This window comes from Arachis hypogaea, chromosome 15, assembly GCF_003086295.3.
Source record: "Arachis hypogaea cultivar Tifrunner chromosome 15, arahy.Tifrunner.gnm2.J5K5, whole genome shotgun sequence".
NCBI lineage: Eukaryota > Viridiplantae > Streptophyta > Magnoliopsida > Fabales > Fabaceae > Arachis > Arachis hypogaea.
Genome location: NC_092050.1, coordinates 19,599,848 through 19,625,324, shown reverse-complemented (window position 1 = coordinate 19,625,324; position 25,477 = coordinate 19,599,848). Strand labels below are relative to the sequence as shown.

Below are 25,477 nucleotides of genomic sequence, written 5' to 3'. Positions count from 1 at the left end.
ATAATTGTCTTATTAGTCAAAAAGTCTAAAAGATAACTTTTATGCTTATACGCGTTTAACCATTAATTTTAAATTTGATTTAATTTCCACAAATTTATTTTAAATTAATACCAACACATCATTGTTCGTAAAGAAATCTCTACCATTAATTAATAGGAGCGATGGTGATGCTGTTGTCAACCTTATATGAGATTAATTAATCTATATCTATCTATATAACAATGATATAGAGGAGGATTCTTATTCGAAGTAGTATTTTGTGGTTTTTTTTAATTTTTTTTTAAATGTTACTTTAAGGGTCGTACTTTACAACTCATCTTCTTTGTCTTCTCTTTATTTATGATGTTTCTTCGTTCTCTTCTTGTCTCTTTCTTATTGAAACCCTATTCATCTCTTCCAATTTTTTCAAATTGAGCTTCTTTCTTTCTTCTTTCTCTTTTTTTGGATCACTCTTGCCACTTTTGTCATCGTTCGCTTGCTCTCTTTTTTCTCCTCTTTCTTTCGTTTTTGTCCTATTCCTTTCTTTCTCTTCCTTTGGGAAACCTTCATTCTGATGGAGTTCTTATTTTGATTCCATTTTTTTCCTTTGGAATTTTAACGCATCTCCTGTAGTGTGAATCATGAAGCGCTCTCCAAGGATTATGATGGAAATCTGTGGAGTTGTAGAGAGGCGCTGAGGAGGAACGATCGATTATCGTGATGAGATCTTGCAACAGATTTCATCGGAAGAACCTTTTGATTTTCTAGCTGAGGAGGAACGATCGATTGTCATGATGAGATCTATCAACAGATTTCATCGGAAGAACCTTTTCATTTTCTATTCCATCAGCTCCGATTTCTGCGAGGGTTTCTGATCTGATTAGTCGCCGGAGTGGATCAAAATTTGCCTCGAAGGTATGATATTGTGTTAGATTTGATATAATATCTCAATCGCTCTGTTTTTTTCCTTTTTTGTTCATAAAATACAAAATGAAAATCGTTTCTCTTTTTTCCCAATGTCGTTTGTGGCTTTCTGTGATTGTGATTTGTTTTATAGTTCGTTTGATTTTTAAGTTTGTGGAGGGTTTTTGTTGTGTTATTTTTGTCCTTGGTGTGATTATCATTTCTTCTTAGTGTAGTTTGATTTGATATTGGCTATGATCAGTGTGATAGTGTCGAGCTTATTGAATTAAAAGTTTATTTGAAAGAGGGATTTTATTTTGAATCACTATTTTTTATAATTACTATTTTGAATCACTATGTTTTATATCCCTAGTTTTTTGTATTATGAAAATCTCAGAAATTGAAAAAAATTCCACACTAACCAGAACGAAGGAGAATCGGTATCACAGAATGGTCTTTTACTGCTCTCCAAAGAGAAAGTATTATAGTATACTGTTTCTACCATACTGTTTTTTGCTTGGATGTTGCATTGATATATGAGTCTTGTTGCTGCAGTGTTTCCAAATGGAAGCATTGCTTTTCTCCCAATCTTCATTATTATAGAATTTTGCATAAAATTCGCTACTAATTACTGATCATATTGTGGATATATAGAGTATAGATTGATAGAGTTATTGGAAGTGATTTTTAAATAGATTTTGGTTGCCTGTTACTTGAAGGGAAACAAATGTATGTTTCTTTAACACTATTACATAATTGATTTTTACTAACATTTAAAAAATATTACCAAATCATATTAAAATGTTACCTATGTATATTAGTAATATTTTAATAAATGTTAAATATACCCTATGTTACTAAAGAGTTTTACTAATATTTTTCTATAGATTTAATAATATTTAGTAAAAATGTTACAAAAGATATTCTATAATAATATTTTGAGAAATGTTACAATAGACATTTCTTAGTAACACTTAGAGAAATGTTACAATAGATAATTTTTGTAACACTTAAAAAATGTTACCATAGATATTTTTTGTAACACTTAAAAAAATATTACAATAGATTTCTTATGTAACACTTAGAAAAATGTTATCGTAGATATTTTTTATAACACTTAAAAAATGTTACAAAAGATCTTTAGTAATATTTTTTTAGTTATATTATACTATTTTTTATTTTATATTATAAACAATATAAATATACTAAAATTAATTACTACAACATAAAATATTTTATTAAATTCACAAATTCACAAAATAAAATTTTTATAGACTCTTTCATTAATCAATAATTATTGTACAAGTTTTGTGCAAAATTTAAAGTAAGCAAAGTTCATTCTGATTCTTTTGCAAATTTCTTAGACAGGATTACAACTTACATGAACAATTACACTTTCATCTGCAGTCAAATCTTTGAGAAAATTCTTCTGAGCATCCTCCTTATGCAGACTGGATTCATTAGATATAGAATCATACTTTCTATTTCCATTGCGAATATCGCATTTGACAATAACTGACAAGTCTCCTACGCGCTCTTCATGCAGAATTGAAATTGGAGAATTTGATTCATTCTTTATATTGGATTCCATGACATGCTGTATTGCCTTTGATGGCCATGAATATCGAGGTATCAACAAATCAACTGTACAGTAGGAAAGCTTTTTTATCTTTGACCACTCTCTCCTCTTCTATTTTGCAGGAAGAGAAGCCAATACTGCAAAATCTAAAGCCCATTGTCTAAGCTCATATTCACCATTTCTACCTTGGCCACCACCATTACCACCCCAGCTTTCGTCCTCAGCAGAAAGGGTAGGAAAGTTTGAAAGTGACTCGGCAACAGATGGAGGAACAAGCCAGGTATTTGCTCGGAATCCATATGGAAGATTGCCAAACTGAACGAGATAAATTGTTAGGAAAAGAAAAAGGAAACACTTTTTTATTTAAAAGAAAAAATAAAATCAATTGGTATAAATATTACATTGTTATATTCAGAGAAAGCTTTCATTAAAGATTCATATGCCTGCACCAATCAGAAAATTATTTAAAAGGATTTCAATAGAAAACTTGAATTTTAAAATTGTGCTTGTTTAAAATTTATAGAACAACCAACACAGAATATAGAAAATGTTAAAACTTAAAACATGAATATGTTCCATTACAGCAACAAGTTCATGATTAGTAACCAGAAAACAACCAACACAAAAAATAGTGCAGCATGAAAAATACATACATTAGCGAAACCTCGACTTAGCTATTGCAGAAGATCAACCAAAGTGTGACTTTGCAGAGATTGTTTTCTAATAGTATAAAACCCTTTTCTCTGAAGCTACCACTTCTATTACCTTTCCATTGCAGATTTTAACCTGCATGCCCCAGCACCATTTTCAGTTTCAAAATTACTATTATTGTAAGAAATGACAGTTTAATTTCTATGCTAATTGTATCTGAAACAACTAACACACACATATATAAAGAAAAAATTAGAACCTGAAGCTGAAGTAGTCTCCTTTACTTCTATCTTCTTCACTTTTCAGCTCACATTTCTTCAAATTTGCAATTGACTCAATTACCCATTAGCACAAAATTCAAAACTTTATCCATAATCTTCATCCCTCATTATCATTTAAGCACGTGAAATGAATTGAATAAACAAAAATACATGAAGACAAAAATGCAGAGGAATTAGCCAGAGTGAGGGTGAGAGTGGTAGTTAGTTAAATTTACCTTTTATCCTTTGGCTTATTGGAACGAATGAGAGGGTCGAGTGGAGCTGGATATTTCCTCCACATTTTCACGGGTGCGGAAAAAAATTAAAGTTACTAAGCAAGGTGAATCACCTTGAACAACAAAACTAGCAAGCAAATTACAAATCTCCCCTAAGACTAAGAATAAATAATAATGTATATGACATGGTACATGCCTGCTTCTTTTCATTGGAAATGAAAACAACAAAAATATTAGATCCTTCAGAATTGGTCATCCCATCAGTACACAACTTCTTACAAAGTAAATATACATTCTCCTCACTCCAAATAAATCACAGGAAGAAAAAAATAATCATCATAAATAGATAGCAGAAATAGAATATCAGTTTTATTATTATGTGGGCTCAAATATAAAGCAGGGACCATGTTTATTATTATTATAATAATGATAATAATAATAATAAGGTTAGAATATGGTGTAATAGAATGGGTAATGAGATGGAGCACTAGGCCCAAAACGAAATGCGTAAGAAGAGAGGGACTTATCCTTAACTAATTCGTCTTAAATATCTTTGTTCATTTTCCACTTAAATATCACCAGATTAACAACAATAAAATTTAAAAATAAAATAAATATGAATAGCAAATATCTGAAAATATGAATTACTGATACCTTTTTTCTTAAAGTACAACCAGTACTTACCAGTGGCTTCATGTCCAAGCAGCCGTGCATTGTGAGGAATTGAAGTGTCAATAGGCCGAGCATGAGACAAGACTTGAGGACCATTCTCTGAGTGTCGATCATCACACACTGAAGCTCGTCCAGCCTGCTCAACTTCATTTTCAGTTGATGAAACAGATGTTTGAATTTCAGTTATAGGTGACTCTATTTTAACAGAGGAAGGCACTGAACTTGTTTGAGAGCTACCAACCAAGGATACTGGAGCTGCAGAGGAATGTGAGATGCTAGACTTGTAACATTATAAATTATGCAGCATGGCATAATAGAACAATAGATCACATTAGAGTGAGAAATTCACCATAGTTATTTTTAACCTACACCAGATTTACTTGATTCTGGTTTCAATATAACATCTTATCCAAATAATTTTAAGACAAAAATGCAAAACAATAGATAAAAAACATACCTCTTTAATATCACGATAATGTACAAGAACAATGTGCTCTAACTGCCTGCAGACAAAAACAATGTTTAAGTTGACATGAAAAATGATCAACACTAGCAATTTAAGTGATAAGCCCTTTAAGATCCCCCTATGGCATTTTCTAGTTAACCCGAGGATCAAAATGAGTCAGATGCAGCTGCAGGGTAGCCTGCTTCAGCCAGCGACTTTATCAGTTTTCAAAATATATTTAATCTCGATCTTTTATTATAAAACCTAACAAACGATGTTTGTTTGCAAGGTCCAAGTTTGGATTAAGAACAAATTAAACATCATTACAAAACAAATTTCCACAAGTTTTAACTAATGCAAAATTAAGACTCAATCTATTAATAACTCAACAATATTACCAAAAATGCCAATAAGCCTCTAAGTATCATTCTGAATGTAATGAAAGAAATTAGGAATATGCATTACAGACCCTAACTGTTAGGATTTGGTTGAATTAGTCCCACATTGCTCAGGATAGCAAATGGAGTGGGTGGCCTAGGCTATAAATATGAGGCTAAGTTCTCCATTTGTTTTTGCACCAGTCAGAAACACTTTAAGCTTGTATCTGATTTTTCTTTTCCTCTGTACTCTTTATTAGAGAGTGTTGTGAGGTGTAGTTAGATATTTGCTTTGAGAGAGTGTGGGTGTACTGGGGTGCCGGTGAGAGAAAGAAGTCTATGTGTTGTAACAATTTTCACATAGTGATATTCTCTGGTTGTCATTTGACAACGGCCGTGGTTTTTTCTCCGGTAATTGGAGTTTCCACGTTAAATTCTTGTGTTGTGATTGTGTCTATTTTATTTCTCTGTCAAAGGTGTTTTCTCAAGGGGGAATGGTGTTTTATTCCCAACAAGTGGTATCAAGAGCTTCGGTTCGGTGGGATTTATTCTTAGTATGCTCTGTGGTTGCAGCCTAGTCTGACCTTCCACATCAGAAAAGAATTTTGTCCTGTGGCTTGAGGTTGATCTTTGGTTGTTGTTGTTGCTGGAAGGCAGTGTGACACTGTGAGAGTGCTGTTTGGAAAGGTTCTGGCTAAGGAAAGACTTGGTATTTAAGTGTGTCCATTGTGACCCACCTCTCTTTCCTGGGGACCCTTTCCTAGTGCACGGTTGAGTTATACTATTCCAGTATACGGTTGCAACAATGTCAGGATATTCAAGTGCTGTGAAACTTGAAATAGAGAAATTTGATGGAAGAATCAATTTTGGCTTATGGCAAATACAAGTCAAGGATATGTTGATACAATCAGGTTTGCACAAGGCATTGAAGGAGAAGATCTCTGGTTGCTCTCTCTATGAGAGAAGATGATGTTCTCTAGAAGACAAGAAGTATCCTCATGGTATTACCGCACTGCCATGGATAAGGATGAGTTGTGGCAATCGGGTCCACAATTACACACGGGCATTGGTTGGCGTTGAGATGCAAGGTGTGTGGCGGAGTTAGGTCGATGGCTGAAGAACTTCCAGGAAAAGCCAATTTGGAAGTTGCACCATGAATTTTCAGCAAGGTTTCGATCTGTACCAAGGTGAAATGCTTGGAGTGGTCTAATTCCAAGTGAGTATACTTTCATGGTGGAGTATGATAGTTCTCTGAACTATGATTGTCGGTATAGACAATGGCAGCAAAGAATTGTCGGTGTTGACAATGGAAGCTGAAGATGTGTGACTATTTCAATCAAGGTGGAGATTGTTAGGATTTGGTTGAATTAGTCCCACATTGCTCAGGATAGCAAATGGAGTGGGTGGCCTAGGCTATAAATATGAGGCTAAGTTCTCCATTTGTTTTTGCACCAGTCAGAAACACTTTAAGCTTGTATCTGATTTTTCTTTTCCTCTGTACTCTTTATTAGAGAGTGTTGTGAGGTGTAGTTAGATATTTGCTTTGAGAGAGTGTGGGTGTACTGGGGTGCCGGTGAGAGAAAGAAGTCTATGTGTTGTAACAATTTTCACATAGTGATATTCTCTGGTTGTCATTTGACAACGGCCGTGGTTTTTTCTCCGGTAATTGGAGTTTCCACGTTAAATTCTTGTGTTGTGATTGTGTCTATTTTATTTCTCTGTCAAAGGTGTTTTCTCAAGGGGGAATGGTGTTTTATTCCCAACACTAACTTCAACAGAATGACAGAAACTTACTCATCAAGCATCCAATAACTTCACCTTTGAAAGTTCTCATTATCCTTCCCATGAGCATAGTAACAATTCAGGACATCAACATTACCAGCCTATACTCAACAATCAAGGTAATTTACAAAAATTAACAAATACAGTAATAAAAATCAATGCATATATTAACATATTCGTAATAAAAAGCACTAAATTAAGGGTTGGCCATGAATTCATAACATAAATTAACACATTGAGGATGGAATGATGACCTACCTACAGAGCGATGGTGACAATGACTGCAAGCGGAAAGCAGAGACACTTACAATGAGGGGGACAGAGGAGCAGCAATGATCACAAAGGCAATAATGACTTAGGAGAGCAGATTGGCGACAATTTCAAAGGTTGCAGCCTCACCAGAGAGATATCGAGAATCAAGATCGAGCGAGATCGAGAATCGAGCGAGAGCGAGGGCGAGATCGAGAATCGAGCGAGAGCGAGAGCGAGATCAAGATCGAGCAAGAGTGAGATTGGGATTGAAATCCAACGAAATCAAGATTGAAGCAAACACGCGAAGGAATAAGTGATTAGATCACAGCGTGGGCGAGATTTGGATGTGAGGAGTGAGATATTTTGATTTTGTGACCAAGGAGGTTTGCTTGTTCCTGTAAATGTGAATAACTAATTAGGAATAAGTAACATTTAAAAAAAATAAATGTATTTGATAACATTTTAGCATAAATGTTATTTAAGATGTAATTTTGTTATAATTACTAACATTTTAATAAATGTTAAGGGGTAAATGTTACTAAATGTCTATAATGTAGCAGTGTAATTGTAGTCAGATATTTACTTTGCATTGATTTTTCAGGAAACCAGAAAATATTGTTGTTGATATGCTTCCTGTTCATCCAATCAGACCTAACATGAAATATTTGAATTCTGCTGATCAATGTACCTACTACCCTACAGTTTGTAGATGGAAAAAAATTGGCCACCATATATGTCTTTGCTTTGGTGGAGAATGTACGAAAATTTTCTGATATAAGGCTTCTCCGTGCTAGACTCTACCTAGCTGGAGAGTTCTCTCATTATGATTCAGATAGTGTAAAATCATCTCCAAGGCTATTTAACATGTGTTCTCATATATGCGACTCAGAGGGACAATTGTATTTTATGAAGGTAACTTGCTGTATCATTTGTTTTATTCTTGCCTAAAGCATGAAAGTTTCCTTTATAGATTTTGTTACTATGTGATAAATGAGATTGCCTTTCAATTATGATTTTGAATACTTTTCAAAATTTACTTCCTCTGAATTTTTGTTAGTATGTTTTTTATTATTTATTATTTTATATCAGTAAAATGTTTTGTATCCCTTATTATTTTGATTGGTGGATTGGGACTTTGAATAGTGATAGGATAAGGAAAAGCAGATGAAGGTCAATGTTATTAGCTTACCACTGTTCATCATGTATAGTGTTCTTATGCTAATGTATATGTTTTGGTGTTTTTATTTTTGGTTGTGATTGAGCTGTCTCGTGGACGAAGAGATCCATTGTACCACCTACAACCTTGCTCATCTTCTCAGAGAATCTCCCTTTTGGCCGTCCTACTTTCTCTCATGTCTCTATCATCTGCTTTGGTCCAAATCATCACAGTGGTAGTGCTGTCTCCAATAGTGAAGGTGATGTGTTTTCTATGTGTTCGTTGATTTTGTTTCAAATAAATATTAATTTACTTTTTTGTAACTGTGATGTATTAGAAAAAAAATTGCAAATCTTTTATTTGTGAAAAGATAAATTGAAACCTTCTTTTCCATGATTCTCTATGTATTTATGAGTGTTCTTTGAGTGTTTTATAGTATTTATTTTTTAATTGAGATACCTGTATATATTTTATTCGGCTGGGTGATACTAATACTGATAATAGTATTACTAAACCATTGGAAGTTGCCTGTGATTATGTTATTTTAGCATAAGTTTATTGTAATTTTAGATAGAAATTGTGTATTTTTAGGTAGATTACTGATATTTATAGTTGTTGGTTATAGAAATTGTGTATTGGTTAAGTAGCTTACTAAGCAACTTCATATCCAATGGGTCCTCAAAATCTCTATTGGTAGCTAACTATTGGCTGGATATCGATTAGCTGGTTGAACCAGGTGATCTGAAGAATTTTTGCTCCTCTCTGGGTTAGCTGCTGGCTTCGGAGAAATATTTCTTCTAGCACCAAGTTAAGTTAAATAATTTTTCTTCTTATCTATTCTAAGAAAAATTGTTCAAACCTTGATATTTTGAATTGTGTCTAATTTCACGATGTCTTTTATTAAAAATGATATAGTGTATTTGTTGAAAATGATATAACTGAGATATTGTTTATTTTTATGAGTCAATATGTATAACACTTATTTTTTTAGTCAAATAACGATAGAGTCTTATTTATGAGAAGAATTGAATAGATGTGCCATATTTTTCATTGTATGTGAAAGTTTTTGTGTTGGTTGTAAATTTGGTTGGTTTATTGGCTTTTTGTTCCTTTTAGATTAATATTAAATTTTTTTATTTTTAACTTTATATTTTATCTTTTTTCCTTTGTGGTTGTTTGATCTTCCACGTTTTGTATGTATCTTAATTTGAAAGGGTTTATTATCTGTAGTTTTTGGTGTTACTGTAAACATCAAGTTTATGTCTTTTTTGATCTTTAGATTTTTTTTTACAGTCGGGATTATTGTCTTGATTTTTATTTGGGTATCTGTTTCTTTTTGTGTGTGTTATTTAGGGGATTGGTTGATTGGGACTTTGAATAGTGATGGGATAAGAAAAAGCAGATGAAGGTCAATGTTATTAGCTTGCCACTGTTCATCATGTATAGTGTTGTTATGCTAATGTATATATTTTGGTCTTTTTTATTTTTGGTTGTGATTGAGCTATCTCGTGGACGAAGAGATCCACTGCACCACCTACAACCTTACTCATCTTCTCAGAGAATCCCTCTTTTGGCTGTCCTACTTTTTCTCATGTCTCTGTCATCTGCTTTGGTCCAAATCGTCGCAGTGGTAGTGCTGTCTCCAATGGTGAAGGTGATGTGTTTTCCATGTGTTCTTTGATTTTGTTTCAAATAAATATTAATTTACTTTTTTATAACTGTGATGTATTAGAAAAAAAATTGCAAATCTTTTATTTATGAAAAGATAAATTGAAACCTTCTTTTTCATGATTCTCTATGTATTTGTGAGTGTTCTTTGTGTGTTTTGTAGTATTTATTTTTTAATTGAGATACCTGTATATATTTTATTCGGCTGGGTGATACTAATACTGATAATAGTATTAGTAAACCATTGGAAGTTGTCTGTGATTATGTTGTTTTAACATAAATTTATTGTAATTTTAGATAGAAATTGTGTATTTTTAGGTAAATTACTGATGTTTACAGTTGTTGGCTACAAAAATTGTGTATTGATTAAGTAGCTTACTAAGTAACTTCATCTTCAATGGATCCTCAAAATCTCTATTGGTGGCTAACTATTGGCTGGAGCTGGACATCGATTAGCTGGTTGAACCAGTTGATCTGAAGAATTTTTTCTCCACTCTGGGTTAGCTGTTGGCTTTGGAGAAAAATTCCTTCTAGCAACAATTTAAGTTAAATAATTTTTTTTTCATACCTATTTTAAGAAAAATTGTTCAAACTTTGATACAATGAAAGAATTTTGTGTTATTCTTGCTCACTATTCAAACACATTGTATCTTGATAATTGTTGGAGTTTTCACATTTTGTTTGTATTTTAATTTCAATTGATTTTTTTATTCATGTTTTTTGGTGTTACTATTAGTATGAAGTTCATGCCTTTTTCGATTTTCAAATTTTTTCAATTGTGGTTTTTGTCTTGCTTTTCTTGTGAGTAGCTGTTTTTTTTTGTCTGGACTATTTTCGTTGGTTGAAAAAAATTGTCTTCACGTCATCTTGGTTGAATTTTACTTTAAATTTGCTACGGTGTAATTGTGATAATTTTATATATGCTCTTCATTTAAGTGATTATGTGAAGAACTGAGCTTTTTTTTAGTGCTAATTTTAGATATGCTCTCGATTTTAGTGTTATACAATTTTAAAGGTGCATGTTATTTTTTCTTTCATAGTTAGTATGATTAATTGTATGTTGATTTTAATTTTTTTTAATGGTTTGAGTTGTTGCTTCGTATTACTAATAGTGTGATTTTTTGTCTCTTATGGTTAGTGGGTCTAATATTACTCTTTGGTCTAATACATGATTGAAAAATTTATTCAGACACTGCAACATCAGAGGATTTTTCTTGTCTCTTTGCGTATTTTGTATATTTTTTTATTGTCTTCTTTTTAATATGCTCATGTGATAATGGTTTACTACTTTATGAGATTTAATTTGTTTATAATGTGTTCCAATTTTTCAACAAAATGGTTTTCCCAAAGTATAGTAGTTTATTTATTTTATTTTGTCTTTTTTTTTTAAATTTCCATGGTGAGTGATGTGTTTGTTTATTTTTTATAGGCCTCTCATCTTAGTTATCAGGATTGATGTGATTGAGAAAGATATTTTGTATTTCCAATAAGATCTCATTTTTTTTCTAACTCCTATATATGTAAAATTACATTTTAAATAAGTGTAGAATTTATTTCTTAGGTTCAGTTTAGTGTGGTGTTTCTTATGCAATAATTTTATATACCTATATTGACTTATGTACTTTTGTTAAATGGATTTGGTAAAAGTTAATAATCTATGTATCAGAAGTCTATTATGAGGTAAAAGGATTCAGTTTGGTGTGGGTGGATTATAGGGTAATTTATGACTTTATAATAGCATTAGATTTGTTGAATAATCTATTTTTCCATTGAAATAGTATTAAATGGTGACTCAATGTATTTTCTCTCTGAATATGAATTTAATTTAATTTTTATATATTTTTTAATTTATTCTACTCATTGTTTTTACACATTGTTTGCTTTGGAGAAATATGAGTCAAAAGAAAATGTAACAAGAGAAAATGGGTGGAAAATAAATTTTTGTTGTTGTTTGGTTTAGGAGAGAAAATTTAAAAAAAAAAAGGAAAAAATGAGTTGGAGTTCATGTAATTCTTTTCTCTTCATTCATTCATGAGATGAAAATAGATGGAAAATGTGCCAATAATATCAAAATGAGAACTTTGTCCTTTATTTAGTAGAGATATTAAAATTTTTAAATTTATTCTCTTTAAAATTTTAAAATACATCTCTCTTGTTATTTAATTTTAAAAAATATTTTTTGTTAGATAAAATATTAGTTAAAAAGTGGGGTAACTTATTTATTTTATTTTTTTCTCACCCTACATCATGGATGATATGTTGACTGCTTTTTATAGGTTTTTATTGTTTGTTGTGATGATTGATGATTTGATGTGATTGACAGGGGTAGTTGGTATTTTCAAGTATATTTTACTTTATTTATTATTACTAGGTACCATATGTGTCAACTCAACTTTTTTGGTTTAGAAAGTTGGGACAGTTTGTGACTTTTCCTTCTTTGGACTGTTTTAGATTCTAGTTATAGATTGCACCTATCAAATCACTTAGGCAATGAACTATAATTTACTTAATATATTAATATTAATATATAATATATAGATATAGATATATAGTTACTACCTATACTAGAAATACATTATCCAAGAAATTATGTTGGATTTGACTTATAAGTTAATATTGGTATTCTAACCATTTTCTATTAAGTGTTATATATTTAGGTTGAATGCCTAATTGATTTTTTGAAAATATTAATGTTCTTTTGATATTGCTGCTCTTTTTATTTTTATTTTGTTTGTGATTGATTATTCTAATTGATTTGTTGGTTGATAATTATATTTATCTTTAGTTGATTTTTTTATTTTTCTTTTCCTGCATTTGAAGTTTTGGAATTTAGTTGTTAATGGTTTATATTGATTTAGTAAGTTCACTTAGATATTGGTGGGTTATAAGATATTTTATATCTCTATGATAGTGTGAAATATTATATTTATTAGTCCCTTTTAATCAATTCTCTTATTATTCTATAATAGTATAATAGTCAGGTGAGATTTACTAATAGATGTCATTTTCTATTCAATTTGTTCCTCATATGTATATGCACACATGTTCAAATAGATTAGATGTTAGTGGGTTTTAGGGTATTCTATTCTATTACTTTATAATGGTATGAGATTTGTTGGAATCTGTCCTTTCTTATTCAATTGGTGCCCAGAGAGGATAGCATATGTGTTCTTAATTGTGGTAGCTACATATGTATGGATGTATAGATATGTATGTGATAGATTTTAGATGAAGTATGCTATGTGATACATATTTTTCCACCATTTCTTTGAGATATTCAAATTCAAATATTTTGGTGATTTCTTAGCTTGTCTATAAAAAGGACTCTTTGGTTGTATGGTCCAATGCACCTCCTTCCTTCTCTGAAATCCTTTGTTTTTTGTTTCTATTTATTTTCTTAGTTTTCTTTATTGTGTTTGGTGGTTGAGCCAATGCCTCCTCCATTTGATTCTATCTCTAAGATCCACCCTCCAAGAGAGGCATGGAGACTTAAAGTTAGGGTACTAAGAACTTGGATTGTTCCTTCATTTGGAAATCATGATGTTGCAAATTCAATGGAAATTCTTCTTGTTGATAAAGATGTGAGTGGCTATTCATTGTTAGTTTTGGGTTGATTTTATTTAGGGCTTTCTTTCCTCTTGAATTGTAGTTGTTGTAACTGTTTTTTTTATTTGTTGTTATTTTCTTATGCAGTCTAACAAAATCCAGGCAATTGTTAAGAAACAGCTCATAAATAAGTTTAAAGAGAATATTATTGAGAGTCAAACATACCGAATGTCATATTTTAGTGTTGTTCCAAACCAAGGCAATTATAGGGCAGCAGAACATGAGTTTAAGTTGGTTTTCCTTAACCATACAACTGTTATTCCTGTCCCTAATAATGCTATTCCCAAGACATGTTTTAGTTTTTGTCCATTTGACGAGCTCTTAAAAATGACTGAAGATTATGTTTACTTAGTCTCCCTTCATTTTCTTTTTTTGTTTCAGTTTGTTGCCTTTTTTTTGGTTAATTTTTATGGAAGCGTGCACTTTTGAACTGTAATTTTATTTATGTTTGTTTTTTGGATAGATGTTATTGGTTTGCTAACTTTTGTCGGTGAAGAGAAAGAGTATGTGAAAGATGGCAAAGTGATGAAGATTATTATTCTTGAATTATCTTCAAAAGAGTTTGTTTTATGTGTCTTATATAGAAGTTGATTGTGTTTTGTATTGGTCACCTATTATTTATGTTAAGCACTGTCCTGTTAGTTTTTAGTGGTGTTTTATATTGAATTGTTAATGGATCTAAGTTTTTAAAAAATATTTTTTTTAGGTTGACAATACGCTGTGCACTATTTGGGGAATGCGTGGATGAAGTGTATCGTTTCTTAGGTTCTGATTATATGGAGCAGCCAGTTGTTGTGATCCAACTTGCCAAAGTTAAATTCTTTAGGGATAGTGAATATTATAATGTCTAGGCTTCCCAATTTCTTCTGAAATTTCTCTGTTTTATATTTAGTTTCCTGTTTTTCCTTATTTATTTATTCAGCTGGGTGTTTTGTAGGATAAGTTGGTCTCCAAAATGTTATGCATGCTACTCGCCTATTCTTTAATCCTGATTTGGCTGAAGTATTTGATTTCAAAAACAGGTTATTGGATAGTATCTTAATAAATGACATGTTTAGTTCATTGGTGTTCTTATTTATAGTTTTAACTTGGTTAATATAATTTCATTTTATTCTCTTTATTTGTGTTTTAAGTTTAGTTGATATTGTTTCTATTTTTTTTTTCCGGATCTTTCTTTTTTTTTTTCTTATTCTTCTATGATGATTAGTATGGTTGACCAAGATATCAATGGAACACAACCATTGTTTATTGCTAATGAGGACAAGGGTGTTTCATTGGAATATGATTTTATGCGGCTTACTAAGAGATGCACTATTGAGGAACTCCATGATAACAATGAGGTTTAGTAAGTTTTTCCATGTTTTTAGTCAATTTTGACTTAGTTGTCTTTTGATGAAAAACTTATAAAAAATTATGTTTTCCATTTATATCTCAATGTTTATTTTTTATGTTATAATAGGAAGGGTCTTTTGTGATTTTGGGTACTGTGAGATCTATTGTGGATGAGGGACCTTGGTGGTATTCAGCTTGTGTTTGTGAGAAGTCAATTCAGCCTCAAGGTGGTGCATATTATTGTGATTTTTGTCAGCACTATGTTACCAATGTGACTCCTAAGTATGTTGTGTTTATTTCTTTCTGTGTGATCTTCTCTGTTTTTTTTCATTCTTTTTCCTTCTGTTGTTTAATTCTCCTTGTTCCATTTTTCTAATTATAGTTATTTTGTTGTTTTTTTTGTGTTAAATTTCTTATTGGGTAATTCTTCTATGGTCAGATATAGGATCAAAATAGCTATTGAGGATGATAATGGGCATGGTGTATTTGTCTTATTCGATCGTGAGGCTGCTTACTTATTTAAAAAATCATGTGCTGATCTGTTTGGAGAGGTTTAAAAGGATGCAAGTGTATGTTTTATTCTTTTTTCTGTTGTTGAGTTTAATAGTGGATAAGATCTGTTTGTGCCATATATAATTGTTTGTTGACTGTGTTTGAGTGTGTATTTGGTCCTTGAGTTTTCTAAGAACCATGTGTTCAAATTATTTCACAGGTTGTTTGTGGAGATAGTTATCCTGTGATGTTCCAGCAATTGCTGGAAAAAAATGCTTCTTAATATAGATACCAAGAGTGTTGGTGCAGACAAATATTTCGAAACTTTCCGTGTAAGAAGAGTTTGCGATGATGCTGCTATTATTGCCATGTTTGAGTTGCCTAACTATAATGCGGATGATGAGCATACGAAGGTTGTATCTTCAAACTCGTGTATTTGATATGTACCTGTCTCATAATGTTGTTTTAGTTTATTCCTTCCTTCTTCTTTATTGGTTTTTTTTCGTTTGATTTTCTTTTATTTTTTTAATAAATCGTGTTTAGGATGGTTATTTGGAAAAGATCCCTTCAAGTGACCATGGATATATTGTTGGCAAGAAGGATCCGTGTGAGGTGCTGGATGAGGGTATCACTTCTGATGGGAATTGTTCCAATATAAAGACAAACTGCAGGCCTTTGATTGATTTTCTTGGTGAAAAGGGTGCTGAAATTCCTAGATTGGATGATATAAGTAGTGAAGTTGATATTATAAAAGAGAAAGGGAAAATTGTTGATGATAGTGTACTTGTTGATAGGAAGTGCAGCCTCGAAATTGAGGTCCTCTTGAATTCTCCTCCCAGGAAAACTACGGTAATTTGTTTATTGGGAGTGATTTAAATTATGAATGTGTTGGTTGGTTAAATTATTTATTGTGTTCCATGCATTACGGACGATAATAAATTTTATTGGGCTGGAAAATTAAGATTATTTGTCTATCTATATGGTTGCATGTTCTCTGCTATTTACATTTATTCAATTATTCCATTCTTTTGCATGGTAGGATGTACTTTCTGCTGTTCTTGATGGATCCCATGTTCACGTGATCAAGAAAGAGACTGTTTACAATCCTCCTAGGGGTGGAAAGGTTAAGAGAAATCTGAAGAAAGCTTTTGATGATGTTGCTGATGAGGAGCTTGGCCCAACTTCCAAGGTTCTCAAGAACTGTGATCTTTGAGATGTTTTAATGGAGCTGCTGGTGTTACTATGAAATAGTCTACTAATCTAAGAAATAGTTAAGTTATATGCACTGAATCCAATGTTTCAAACGGATATGAAGATGTTGTCTCTTTGTCCCATCCATTTTTTGAGTTGTGTCCAAAGACTAACATGGTTTGATAGTTCACCTTTGTTTGTTTCTATTTTGCTAGGGATTGTACATAGTGTCCTGTATAAATGATGTGATATGGTCAGGTTATGGATTTTAGGTTATTTTGAATTTGCACATATGATGTTTATTTAAATATATGTATGTACGTTCTTGTGAAAGTACAAGACAAAATGAAATCCAGCAACTTTTCTATTTATTCATGTATTGTGTACTTTTAATTTCGTTAACGGTTGGTTTGTAGTTATTCAAGTATCCTAGCAAGATATTTTTCTTTTTATAATGTCGCAGCTAGAAGATAATAATAATAATAATAATAATAATAATAATAATAATAATAATAATAATAATAATAATAATAACAATTTTGTCAATATTAAAGGATAAACATGCAAGATTACTGCGAGTGTCAAACAAGGAATTATGAGTTATATGTTGTTCTTTTAGCTAGCTATGTACTAGGTATATTGTGTTATTAGGTATAGCTTAAATACTATGGTTGGTGAGTCACGTTTTCTACATATTTTTGTTAGACTAGCCTCACATGCATATTAAACATTTAGGTTTTAGATTTTTTCTCTCATTCCTATTGTAGCTTTAATTCATAGATATCTATATATGCGTGTGTGTTTATATATATGTGTATAGTTTTGTTTGTTGAAGTGATTTGTTGGTATCCTTTCACAAAAAAAATTACTCAAGTGTCATGTTGAAGATTCTTTGTTGCATAGTGGTGTATTTATCTTCTATTGTTTTTGTGAGAGAAATCAAGTTTAAATGTCTCACTTATGTGCTTCTGCAAGGCTATATAGAAAAGAATGTTTAAAAAGAAAATGAAGTCAAAGATCTCAACATTCACATAGTCCAGGTAAATTTTTTTACGTATTTCTCAACTAAATGTTACATATGGTATATATTGTACGGTGCTCATTGTTGTTTGTGATATTTTATAGGAAATGTTGTTGCCTCATTACCTAGCACTACATCCACAAATACTATAGGTTATTTTTCTTTTTTCTTAATGGCTAAATATTGTAGATTTTCATTCCTTTTCACCTATCATATTTGTTGTTGTTATTGTGGATTTTTTTTATATATGGGCTTTCATTTTTACTTGTTTTTTATAATTTTTCTTAATACTATTTTATTTCTTTCTTTATTTGAATGTTCTTTTGATTTTTTTAAATATCAGATGATGTATGTGTTGATCGAGATGCTAGCGGTCTAACACAAAATTTATTAATTTCAGGTACTATTAATGTATCTTGAATGTATCTTGAATATTAGTTTCCTTTAATTTTTTTACTATTTCATATTCTATGTTTAATTTTATTTTTATTTTCTGGGGGATTCTTTTTTATTTCGTATTATAAATGATATGTGTGTAACATGTATTTAAAATATCAAAGATTAATTATGCTTACTCTATGATTTTTTTTTTTACAAAAAATAGATGAATCAGATATATATGATCCTTCCATAAATTCATGTAATCTATTTGGTTCTCTGATTGATCATGCTCTTTTTTTGCAAAGTGAGCTCCAAGGTATTTGTTTTTTTTTTAACTGTTTGTTTTGTTATATGATAATATTTCTTTTTATCGTTTGATTTAATTTGTATGTATTGATTTATTTAATTTATTCACACTAATTTTTATCGCATATTTATTATTATCTGTTTGATTTTTTCGATTACAAATATGGAGATGTGATGCATAGTAAATGTATTTATCTATATATAAATGTAAATTTATAAATGCAAAGGAAATTCCAATACAAGTGATAATAGAGAATAAAAATTTTGGTTTTAAATATGATGATCTATGAATGATTATTTTACATCATTTTTGGTTCATTGCATTTCTATAAGCAAAATATTGATAGATACTTGTCATCCCTTTTCAACGTATTTGTGGTGTAAGGTGATTGCAGTGATTTTTCTTTCTGTTTGAAATCTATACATGGTGTCTTGATATTGGTGATGCTGATTACACTTGTTCATTTTGTGGGATAAACTTTTAGTTATTAGAGCGCGTTGAAAAATATTCAATAGTAAATCAACCAATATTTACACTTTGATGCTCGAAAGAAAAAGTTCAATTGTCCTATTTGCAAAGGCCTCCAGAATTATTGTAACCTTATAGATGGTCGTGATAATAAGTGTTTGCATTTTCAAAAAAATATCAGATCGTACAATAGTATGTTTGCATTCATTTTGTTTGGAAGTAAAGTGCATGACTCAATTAATGATGGTAGTGGACCACCTCAATTTATCATAAATGGCAAGTTTATCATAGAATTGGGAGTTTGCTACCAACTATTGGTGAAAATCTAAAATTTGCACAGTTATATATTTATGACACACAGCATGAAGTAGTCAATCGCCAGGGGATTTTCGGGTATGTTCTTTTCTACTTCTATGGTTGATTATTATTATGATTATTTTCTATTATATGTGTATGATTTTTAATTTTTTATTTTATACTATGGACTAGAGAGATTTTAAATAAATTGTTGTATTATGTCTTTCTGTAGGCAAATAACTGAAATAGATAACGAATTGATAATTGGTCTAATGCAAATGATTGATGAACACAATGTTATAGCCCAATTATTTCAGAGAACTCGACAATTTTATGAGTATCATCATTCGCAAGAATTTTGTTTGAGATTGTTTTCTCAGCGAGTACATGATCCAAGAATTTACAATTATCCTTCGTGTGATGAGATTGCTGCTTTGATAGTTGGAGATTTCAAATCATCTGATCGTGGTCGTGATGTTATTGTTTAGTCCACCAGTGGTCAATTGCAACGGATTTATGAAACTCATGCTTTATACTTGCCATTACAGTATCCTTTACTTTTTCCTTATGGTGAGGATGGGTATCAATTGAACATCCTGTATCGAGGGGTTCACAATACTTACGTACGTGGAAGAAGGATGAGGATGTCTTTGCGTGAATTTGTGAGTTTTTTATTACAAATGAGAGAAGATGAGGGAAGCATCATTCACAAAGCTAGGAGGTTGTTCCAACAATTTGTTGTTGATTATTTTGCATCGATAGAATCATAGAGACTCTTTGAAATCAGGAAGAAACAAAGTACAATTAGAGGGGAGTTTTTGCATGGTATAGAGGAAGCTATGCAATGTGGTGATGTTGAAGCATCCTCAATTAGGACAAGGGTTATACTATCATCTTCTTTTACAAGTGGTAAACATGATATGTTTAATAATTGCCAGAATACCATGGCAATTTGCAAGCATTATGGTTATCCTGATTTATTCCTCACTATTACTTGTAATCTAAATTGGCCTAAATTTCAAAGATATACCTGTCGTGAAGGGATTCCAATTGCTGATAGACCGGATATTTTTTGTCGAGTTTTTCATGCTAAGCTAAAGTGTCTTCTAACTGACCTTAAAGATGGCACTTTTTTTTCTCCTCTCAATGCTGGTATATTTTTTGTATTTCTTTGATTTTATATTTTTTTCAGGACTAACTTATAATTTGTTTTTATTGTATAGTTTATTTTTATATTTATTGATTTATCAATTGTTATTTTATGTAAGTATGTATACAATTGAGTTTCAAAAAAGAGGATTACCCCATGCATATTTTTTGCTTTGGCTTAATAGAAGAAACATGTTGCAGAATGTTGAACTTATTGATGAATTAATTTGTATAGGATGGTCACAAAATATATGATTCATGGTCCGTGTGGTAGAATACGGCCGGCTTCTCCCTGTATGAAAGATGGTAAATGTTTAAAGTTTTACCCTAAGCAGTTTGTGAATGAGACTATATTTGATGATGATGGTTATCCAGTATATAAACATCGTGACATGGGTATTACTGTCAAGTTGAGCGGTACAGATATTGATAACAGATTTGTTGTACCTTATAATCCGTTATTGTTAATGAAATATCAGTCTCACATAAACTTAGAATTTTGCAACAAGTCAAATGTTATCAAATATCTTTTTAAGTATGTCAACAAGGGCCTTGATCGTTTGACTGCTACAATGGACCAATCAACGAGTGGTTGTCAAAACTCGCAGGTTGTGGATGAGATTAAATAGTATTATGATTATCGTTATCTTTCTCCTTCAGAGTCCATGTGGAGAATATTTGCATATGATATACTGTTAGGATTTGGTTGAATTAGTCCCACATTGCTTAGGACAGCAAATGGAGTGGGTGGCCTAGGCTATAAATATGAGGCTAAGTTCTCCATTTGTTTTTGCACCAGTCAGAAACACTTTAAGCTTGTATCTGATTTTTCTTTTCCTCTGTACTCTTTGATTAGAGAGTGTTGTGAGGTGTAGTTAGATATTTGCTTTGAGAGAGTGTGGGTGTACTGGGGTGCCGGTGTTAGAGAGAAAGAAGTCTATGTGTTGTAACAATTTTCACATAGTGATATTCTCTGGTTGTCATTTGACAACGGCCGTGGTTTTTTCTCCGGTAATTGGAGTTTCCACGTTAAATTCTTGTGTTGTGATTGTGTCTATTTTATTTCTCTGTGAAGGTATCTTCTCAAGGGGGAATGGTGTATTATTCCTAACATGTGGTATCAGAGCTTCGGTTCGGTGGGATTTTGTCCTGTGGCTTGAGGTTGATCTTTGGTTGCTGTTGTTGTTGCTGGAAGGCAGTGTGACACTGTGAGAGTGCAGTTTGGAAAGGTTCTGGCTAAGGAAAGACTTGGTATTTAAGTGTGTCCATTGTGACCCACCTCTCTTTCCTGGGGACCCTTCCTAGTGCACGGTCTACAGTTGAGTTATACTATTCAAGTATACGGTTGCAACAATGTCAGGATATTCAAGTGCTGTGAAGCTTGAAATAGAGAAATTTGATGGAAGAATCAATTTTGGCTTGTGGCAAATACAAGTCAAGGATGTGTTGATACAATCAGGTTTGCACAAGGCGTTGAAGGAGAAGATCTCTGGTTGCTCTCTCTATGAGAGAAGATGATGTTCTCTAGAAGACAAGAAGTATCCTCATGGTATTGCCGCACTGCCATGGATAAGGATAAGTTGTGGCAATCGGGTCCACAATTGCACACAGGCATTGGTTGGCGTTGAGATGCAAGGTGTGTGGCGGAGTTAGGTCGATGGTTGAAGAACTTCCAGGAAAAGCCAATTTGGAAGTTGCACCATGAATTTTCAGCAAGGTTTCGATCTGTACCAAGGCGAAATGCTTGGAGTGGTCTAACTCCAAGTGAGTATACTTTCATGGTGGAGTATGATAGTTCTCTGAACTATGATTGTCGGTATAGACAATGGCAGCAAAGAATTGTCGGTGTTGACCATGGAAGCTGAAGATGTGTGACTATTTCAATCAAGGTGGAGATTGTTAGGATTTGGTTGAATTAGTCACACATTGCTTAGGATAGCAAATGGAGTGGGTGGCCTAGGCTATAAATATGAGGCTAAGTTCTCCATTTGTTTTTGCACCAGTCAGAAACACTTTAAGCTTGTATCTGATTTTTCTTTTCCTCTGTACTCTTTGATTAGAGAGTGTTGTGAGGTGTAGTTAGATATTTGCTTTGAGAGAGTGTGGATGTACTGGGGTGCCGGTGTTAGAGAGAAAAAAGCCTATGTGTTGTAACAATTTTCACATAGTGATATTCTCTGGTTGTCATTTGACAACGGCCGTGGTTTTTTCTCCGGTAATTGGAGTTTCCACGTTAAATTCTTGTGTTGTGATTGTGTCTATTTTATTTCTCTGTGAAGGTATCTTCTCAAGGGGGAATGGTGTATTATTCCCAACATATACATCATAGATGGCCTGCTGTGCAGCGAATGACTTTTCATTTGCCAAATCAACAGTATGTTGTGTTTGATGATAATGACATTGTTAGTTCAGTATTTGTTTGGAATAGAGATTTGATGACGATGTTTACTGCTTGGATGTTAGTTAATAGGTGATATGCTGAAGGGTAATGTTTGACATATGTTGAGTATCCAAGTAAATCTATATATGATCCAGAATCTAGGGAATGGATGCCAAGACGAAAGGGGTTTTCAATTGGTAGATTAAGTTTTGCTCATCCATCTACAGGTGAATTGTTTTACATGCGATTATTGTTGAATGTTCAAAGAGGTTGCACCAGTTTCCGAAGTATAAGAACAGTTAATTCAATTGTACATGATACATTTCAAGATGCATGTTTAGCTGTGGGTTTTTTGGTTGATGATAATGATTTGTTTAAGCTATTAAAGAAGTTGCTGATTTGTCATCGAAAGAGCAGTTAAGGAAGTTTTTTATGACATTGTTGTTATCTGGTTCTATTATGTGGCCATTGTTTGTTTGGAAGGAAACTTGGACGTTGTTATATGATGGTATCCTTTATTATAGACGACGAGAACTTGGATTTCTAGGTATGATTTTTTTTATTAAATTGTGAAACTTGTCTAATAGAAATTGTTTGTGTGTATGTATAGATTCATATGCACGCGTGTCCGTGCGTGCACACATGTGTATATAAACACACAGTTTGTTTTTAATCTAGATGCTAAATCTTTATTTTGGGTTTCTAAGCAACTTGTAATTATAGGGTTACAAATGACTGAAAGTGAATTACAGACTTTCTGTCTGATTGAGATTGAGAAGTTGCTCCAAAATAATGGAAAGTCGTTAAGAGATTATGCCGGTATGCCATGTCCAGATATGCAATTGGTTTCTTAATTCAGTAACTCTATGATGTTACGGGAAATGTAATGATATTGCTTTATTAATCTAGGAGCATGATTCAAATTTATTGAAGTTGAATGAAGAACAGAGAGTTATATATGAAAAAATTGTCAATTGTGTTAGTAACAAAGAATGTAGATGGTTTTTTATATATGGAAGTGTTATATTTGGGTGAGTTTTCTCATGGAAGTAATGTATGTTATTATGCATGTGTGGAGGTCATATGGTTGTTTTTAAATTTATAAACAGTCGCTTTGTCTTATTCAAATCATCAGATGACAATGATTTATCTTCTCTTTTTTATCATTATTTGGTATATTAAGTGTTAATAGTTTCCATTAATACCATTTCATTGCTTAAATTTAAACTCTTCCATTAGTGAAATTTATCAGTTTTACCAAAGATGGTGGCTTTTTAGTTTATTTGTTTGGACTTTGGAGACTTAGGTCAAACTCCAAGATAAACCTTTCATTGGTATTGAATAAGTTTATGATTTTTTAGAGGCAATTGTGTTGTGATGCTTTGCTAATTATTTTTTTGTGTATGATAAATTAACTTGATATGCTTAAATATGTCTTCTATTTTTTATTTTTCCTTCCTTCCAATTTAACATGAGAGTTTGGTTTTTTCAGTTGTCGTGCTAGCTAGTTTGGAGATCGAAAGTCATCAAATGAAGAAGCACTTGATGGAATACCTGGATTTGAAAAAGCTAATTCTTCATTCATTTCACGACTTGCTTCTTCTGGCAAAGTGAAAAAGATGTTTGCTCATTGTTTAAATGGAGTAAATGGATATTGTATTTTTGCTATTGGACATGTTGTGCAGCCTAAGGTGAATGTGACTCGATTATTACCAGACCAGTATGTTACTTCTCAAATATACTTTATTCGTTGTTATAAATTGCTCATTCGGGATAATTTTGTTTTTTAACCATATGAAAGGTTTTGCATGCTTGAATACTAAGTCTTTATTCTTCTGTTTATGATATTTCCTTTTCAAAAATTCATACTTTGACATATTTGACATGGGAAAAAAATATTAGGCCTCATTACAGTGTCAATATGACGGGGGTTCAAGTTGGCCATAGTTTTTTTTAGTCTATCAACAGATGCATCTCAACAAGGGAAGAGACAAGGGTCAATAATTGATAGTGGCACAACCTTGGCCTATTTATTTGAAACAACTTATGAGCCACTAATGTCTAAGGTATATAACAGTTTCATTGTTTTAAGAAACTTTATGTATTTTAGTTTGAATTGTTTTCTTTGGATAAATAATTACTGAACAACCTGATTTAAAAGTCCAGACTCTCGATGACGAGTATATATGTTTTCAGTACACTGGAAGGTTTGATGCATTATATGCATGGAAACATTCTTCCACAGTATTAATGCTTTGATGGGGTTTTATCAAAATCTTCTCTTTCTTGAGTACACATCTGAAATTGAAATGTTTATACATCCATGTTCTGCTTATATATGATGTTTCACTATTGGATGAAACAACATAGGTATTATGAAAATCCTTTATTTTGTGGCTAGATTTGAAAGGAAAGGCCTATAGTGGGAGTGGTCTTGAAATGTTAGTCCATGATTAGCATTAGAAATGTTAGCAATGCACGATGAATTTGGTGTTTTTGAAGGTCACTTCTATAGAGTTCTTTCTGACATGGCAATTAAGCATGGCATGACTGGATTGCAATATGGATCTCAACAATTATGCTTTCTATAGGGACCTGACTTTAGCGCTTGAAAAGATATTTTGCTGTTTAACTCTCGGTGAGTTCTTCTTTACAAACTACCACTACTTTTCTTATAGTTATCATTACAGAATTAAGATAACACATATTTCGGTAAAACATAGCTATGAAAATTATGTTAGAAAAGAATTCTTTATTCATATTTTACATTAGCATCATAATCTAAATTGTAATTTTTGTCTAAAACATAACTATCATGATATCTAATTCTATAACTTGCTCTTTCTTTCTACTCAAATGTTAATAAAAATTCATATTCTAAGTGACATAATAA

At 31.9% G+C, this 25,477-nt stretch overlaps 3 protein-coding genes across 14 annotated transcripts; all 3 read left to right on the top strand.

Annotated features, from left to right (window-relative positions):
• The first annotated feature begins 388 nt into the window (after positions 1-388).
• Positions 389-16,952, top strand: LOC112749852 (uncharacterized). Of its 12 annotated transcripts, none has more exons than XM_072218815.1 (12): positions 391-894; positions 2,429-2,511; positions 2,584-2,741; positions 7,839-8,551; positions 9,016-9,946; positions 14,273-14,588; positions 14,774-14,906; positions 15,026-15,180; positions 15,338-15,467; positions 15,611-15,803; positions 15,934-16,239; positions 16,430-16,952. In XM_072218815.1, exons 10-12 carry the CDS (start codon positions 15,663-15,665, stop codon positions 16,601-16,603), a joined length of 621 nt encoding a protein of 206 aa, XP_072074916.1. In that variant the 5' UTR covers positions 391-894; positions 2,429-2,511; positions 2,584-2,741; positions 7,839-8,551; positions 9,016-9,946; positions 14,273-14,588; positions 14,774-14,906; positions 15,026-15,180; positions 15,338-15,467; positions 15,611-15,662; the 3' UTR covers positions 16,604-16,952. The 12 variants fall into 12 exon arrangements, with proteins under 12 accessions (XP_072074924.1, XP_072074925.1, XP_072074916.1 ...); XM_072218819.1 differs by having other exon boundaries at positions 7,839-9,946; positions 14,273-14,331; positions 14,504-14,588; XM_072218818.1 differs by having other exon boundaries at positions 7,839-9,946; positions 14,273-14,378; positions 14,504-14,588.
• Positions 13,392-15,455, top strand: LOC140179144 (uncharacterized). Its single transcript, XM_072217788.1, has 8 exons — positions 13,392-13,541; positions 13,654-13,858; positions 14,030-14,126; positions 14,273-14,378; positions 14,589-14,599; positions 14,774-14,906; positions 15,026-15,180; positions 15,338-15,455. The coding sequence occupies exons 1-8, from the start codon at positions 13,392-13,394 to the stop codon at positions 15,453-15,455; spliced, it is 975 nt and encodes a 324-aa protein (XP_072073889.1).
• Positions 16,953-20,440: 3,488 nt separating the features above from the next.
• Positions 20,441-20,833, top strand: LOC140179143 (uncharacterized). The gene has a single exon (XM_072217787.1). It carries the CDS (start codon positions 20,441-20,443, stop codon positions 20,831-20,833), a length of 393 nt encoding a protein of 130 aa, XP_072073888.1.
• Positions 20,834-25,477: the final 4,644 nt, after the last annotated feature.

Bases quoted from the DNA above. Each gene is read 5' to 3' on its own strand.
- LOC140179144 (XM_072217788.1), top strand. From the start codon at position 13,392: ATGCCTCCTCCATTTGATTCTATCTCTAAGATCCACCCTCCAAGAGAG. The intron at 13,542-13,653 runs GTGAGTGGCTAT...TTTCTTATGCAG, and splicing joins TTCTTCTTGTTGATAAAGAT to TCTAACAAAATCCAGGCAAT. The intron at 15,181-15,337 runs GTATGTTGTGTT...TTCTATGGTCAG, and splicing joins GTTACCAATGTGACTCCTAA to ATATAGGATCAAAATAGCTA.
- LOC112749852 (XM_072218823.1), top strand. From the start codon at position 15,663: ATGCTTCTTAATATAGATACCAAGAGTGTTGGTGCAGACAAATATTTC. The intron at 15,804-15,933 runs GTTGTATCTTCA...AATCGTGTTTAG, and splicing joins CGGATGATGAGCATACGAAG to GATGGTTATTTGGAAAAGAT. The intron at 16,240-16,429 runs GTAATTTGTTTA...TTTGCATGGTAG, and splicing joins CTCCTCCCAGGAAAACTACG to GATGTACTTTCTGCTGTTCT.
- LOC140179143 (XM_072217787.1), top strand. From the start codon at position 20,441: ATGGTCACAAAATATATGATTCATGGTCCGTGTGGTAGAATACGGCCG.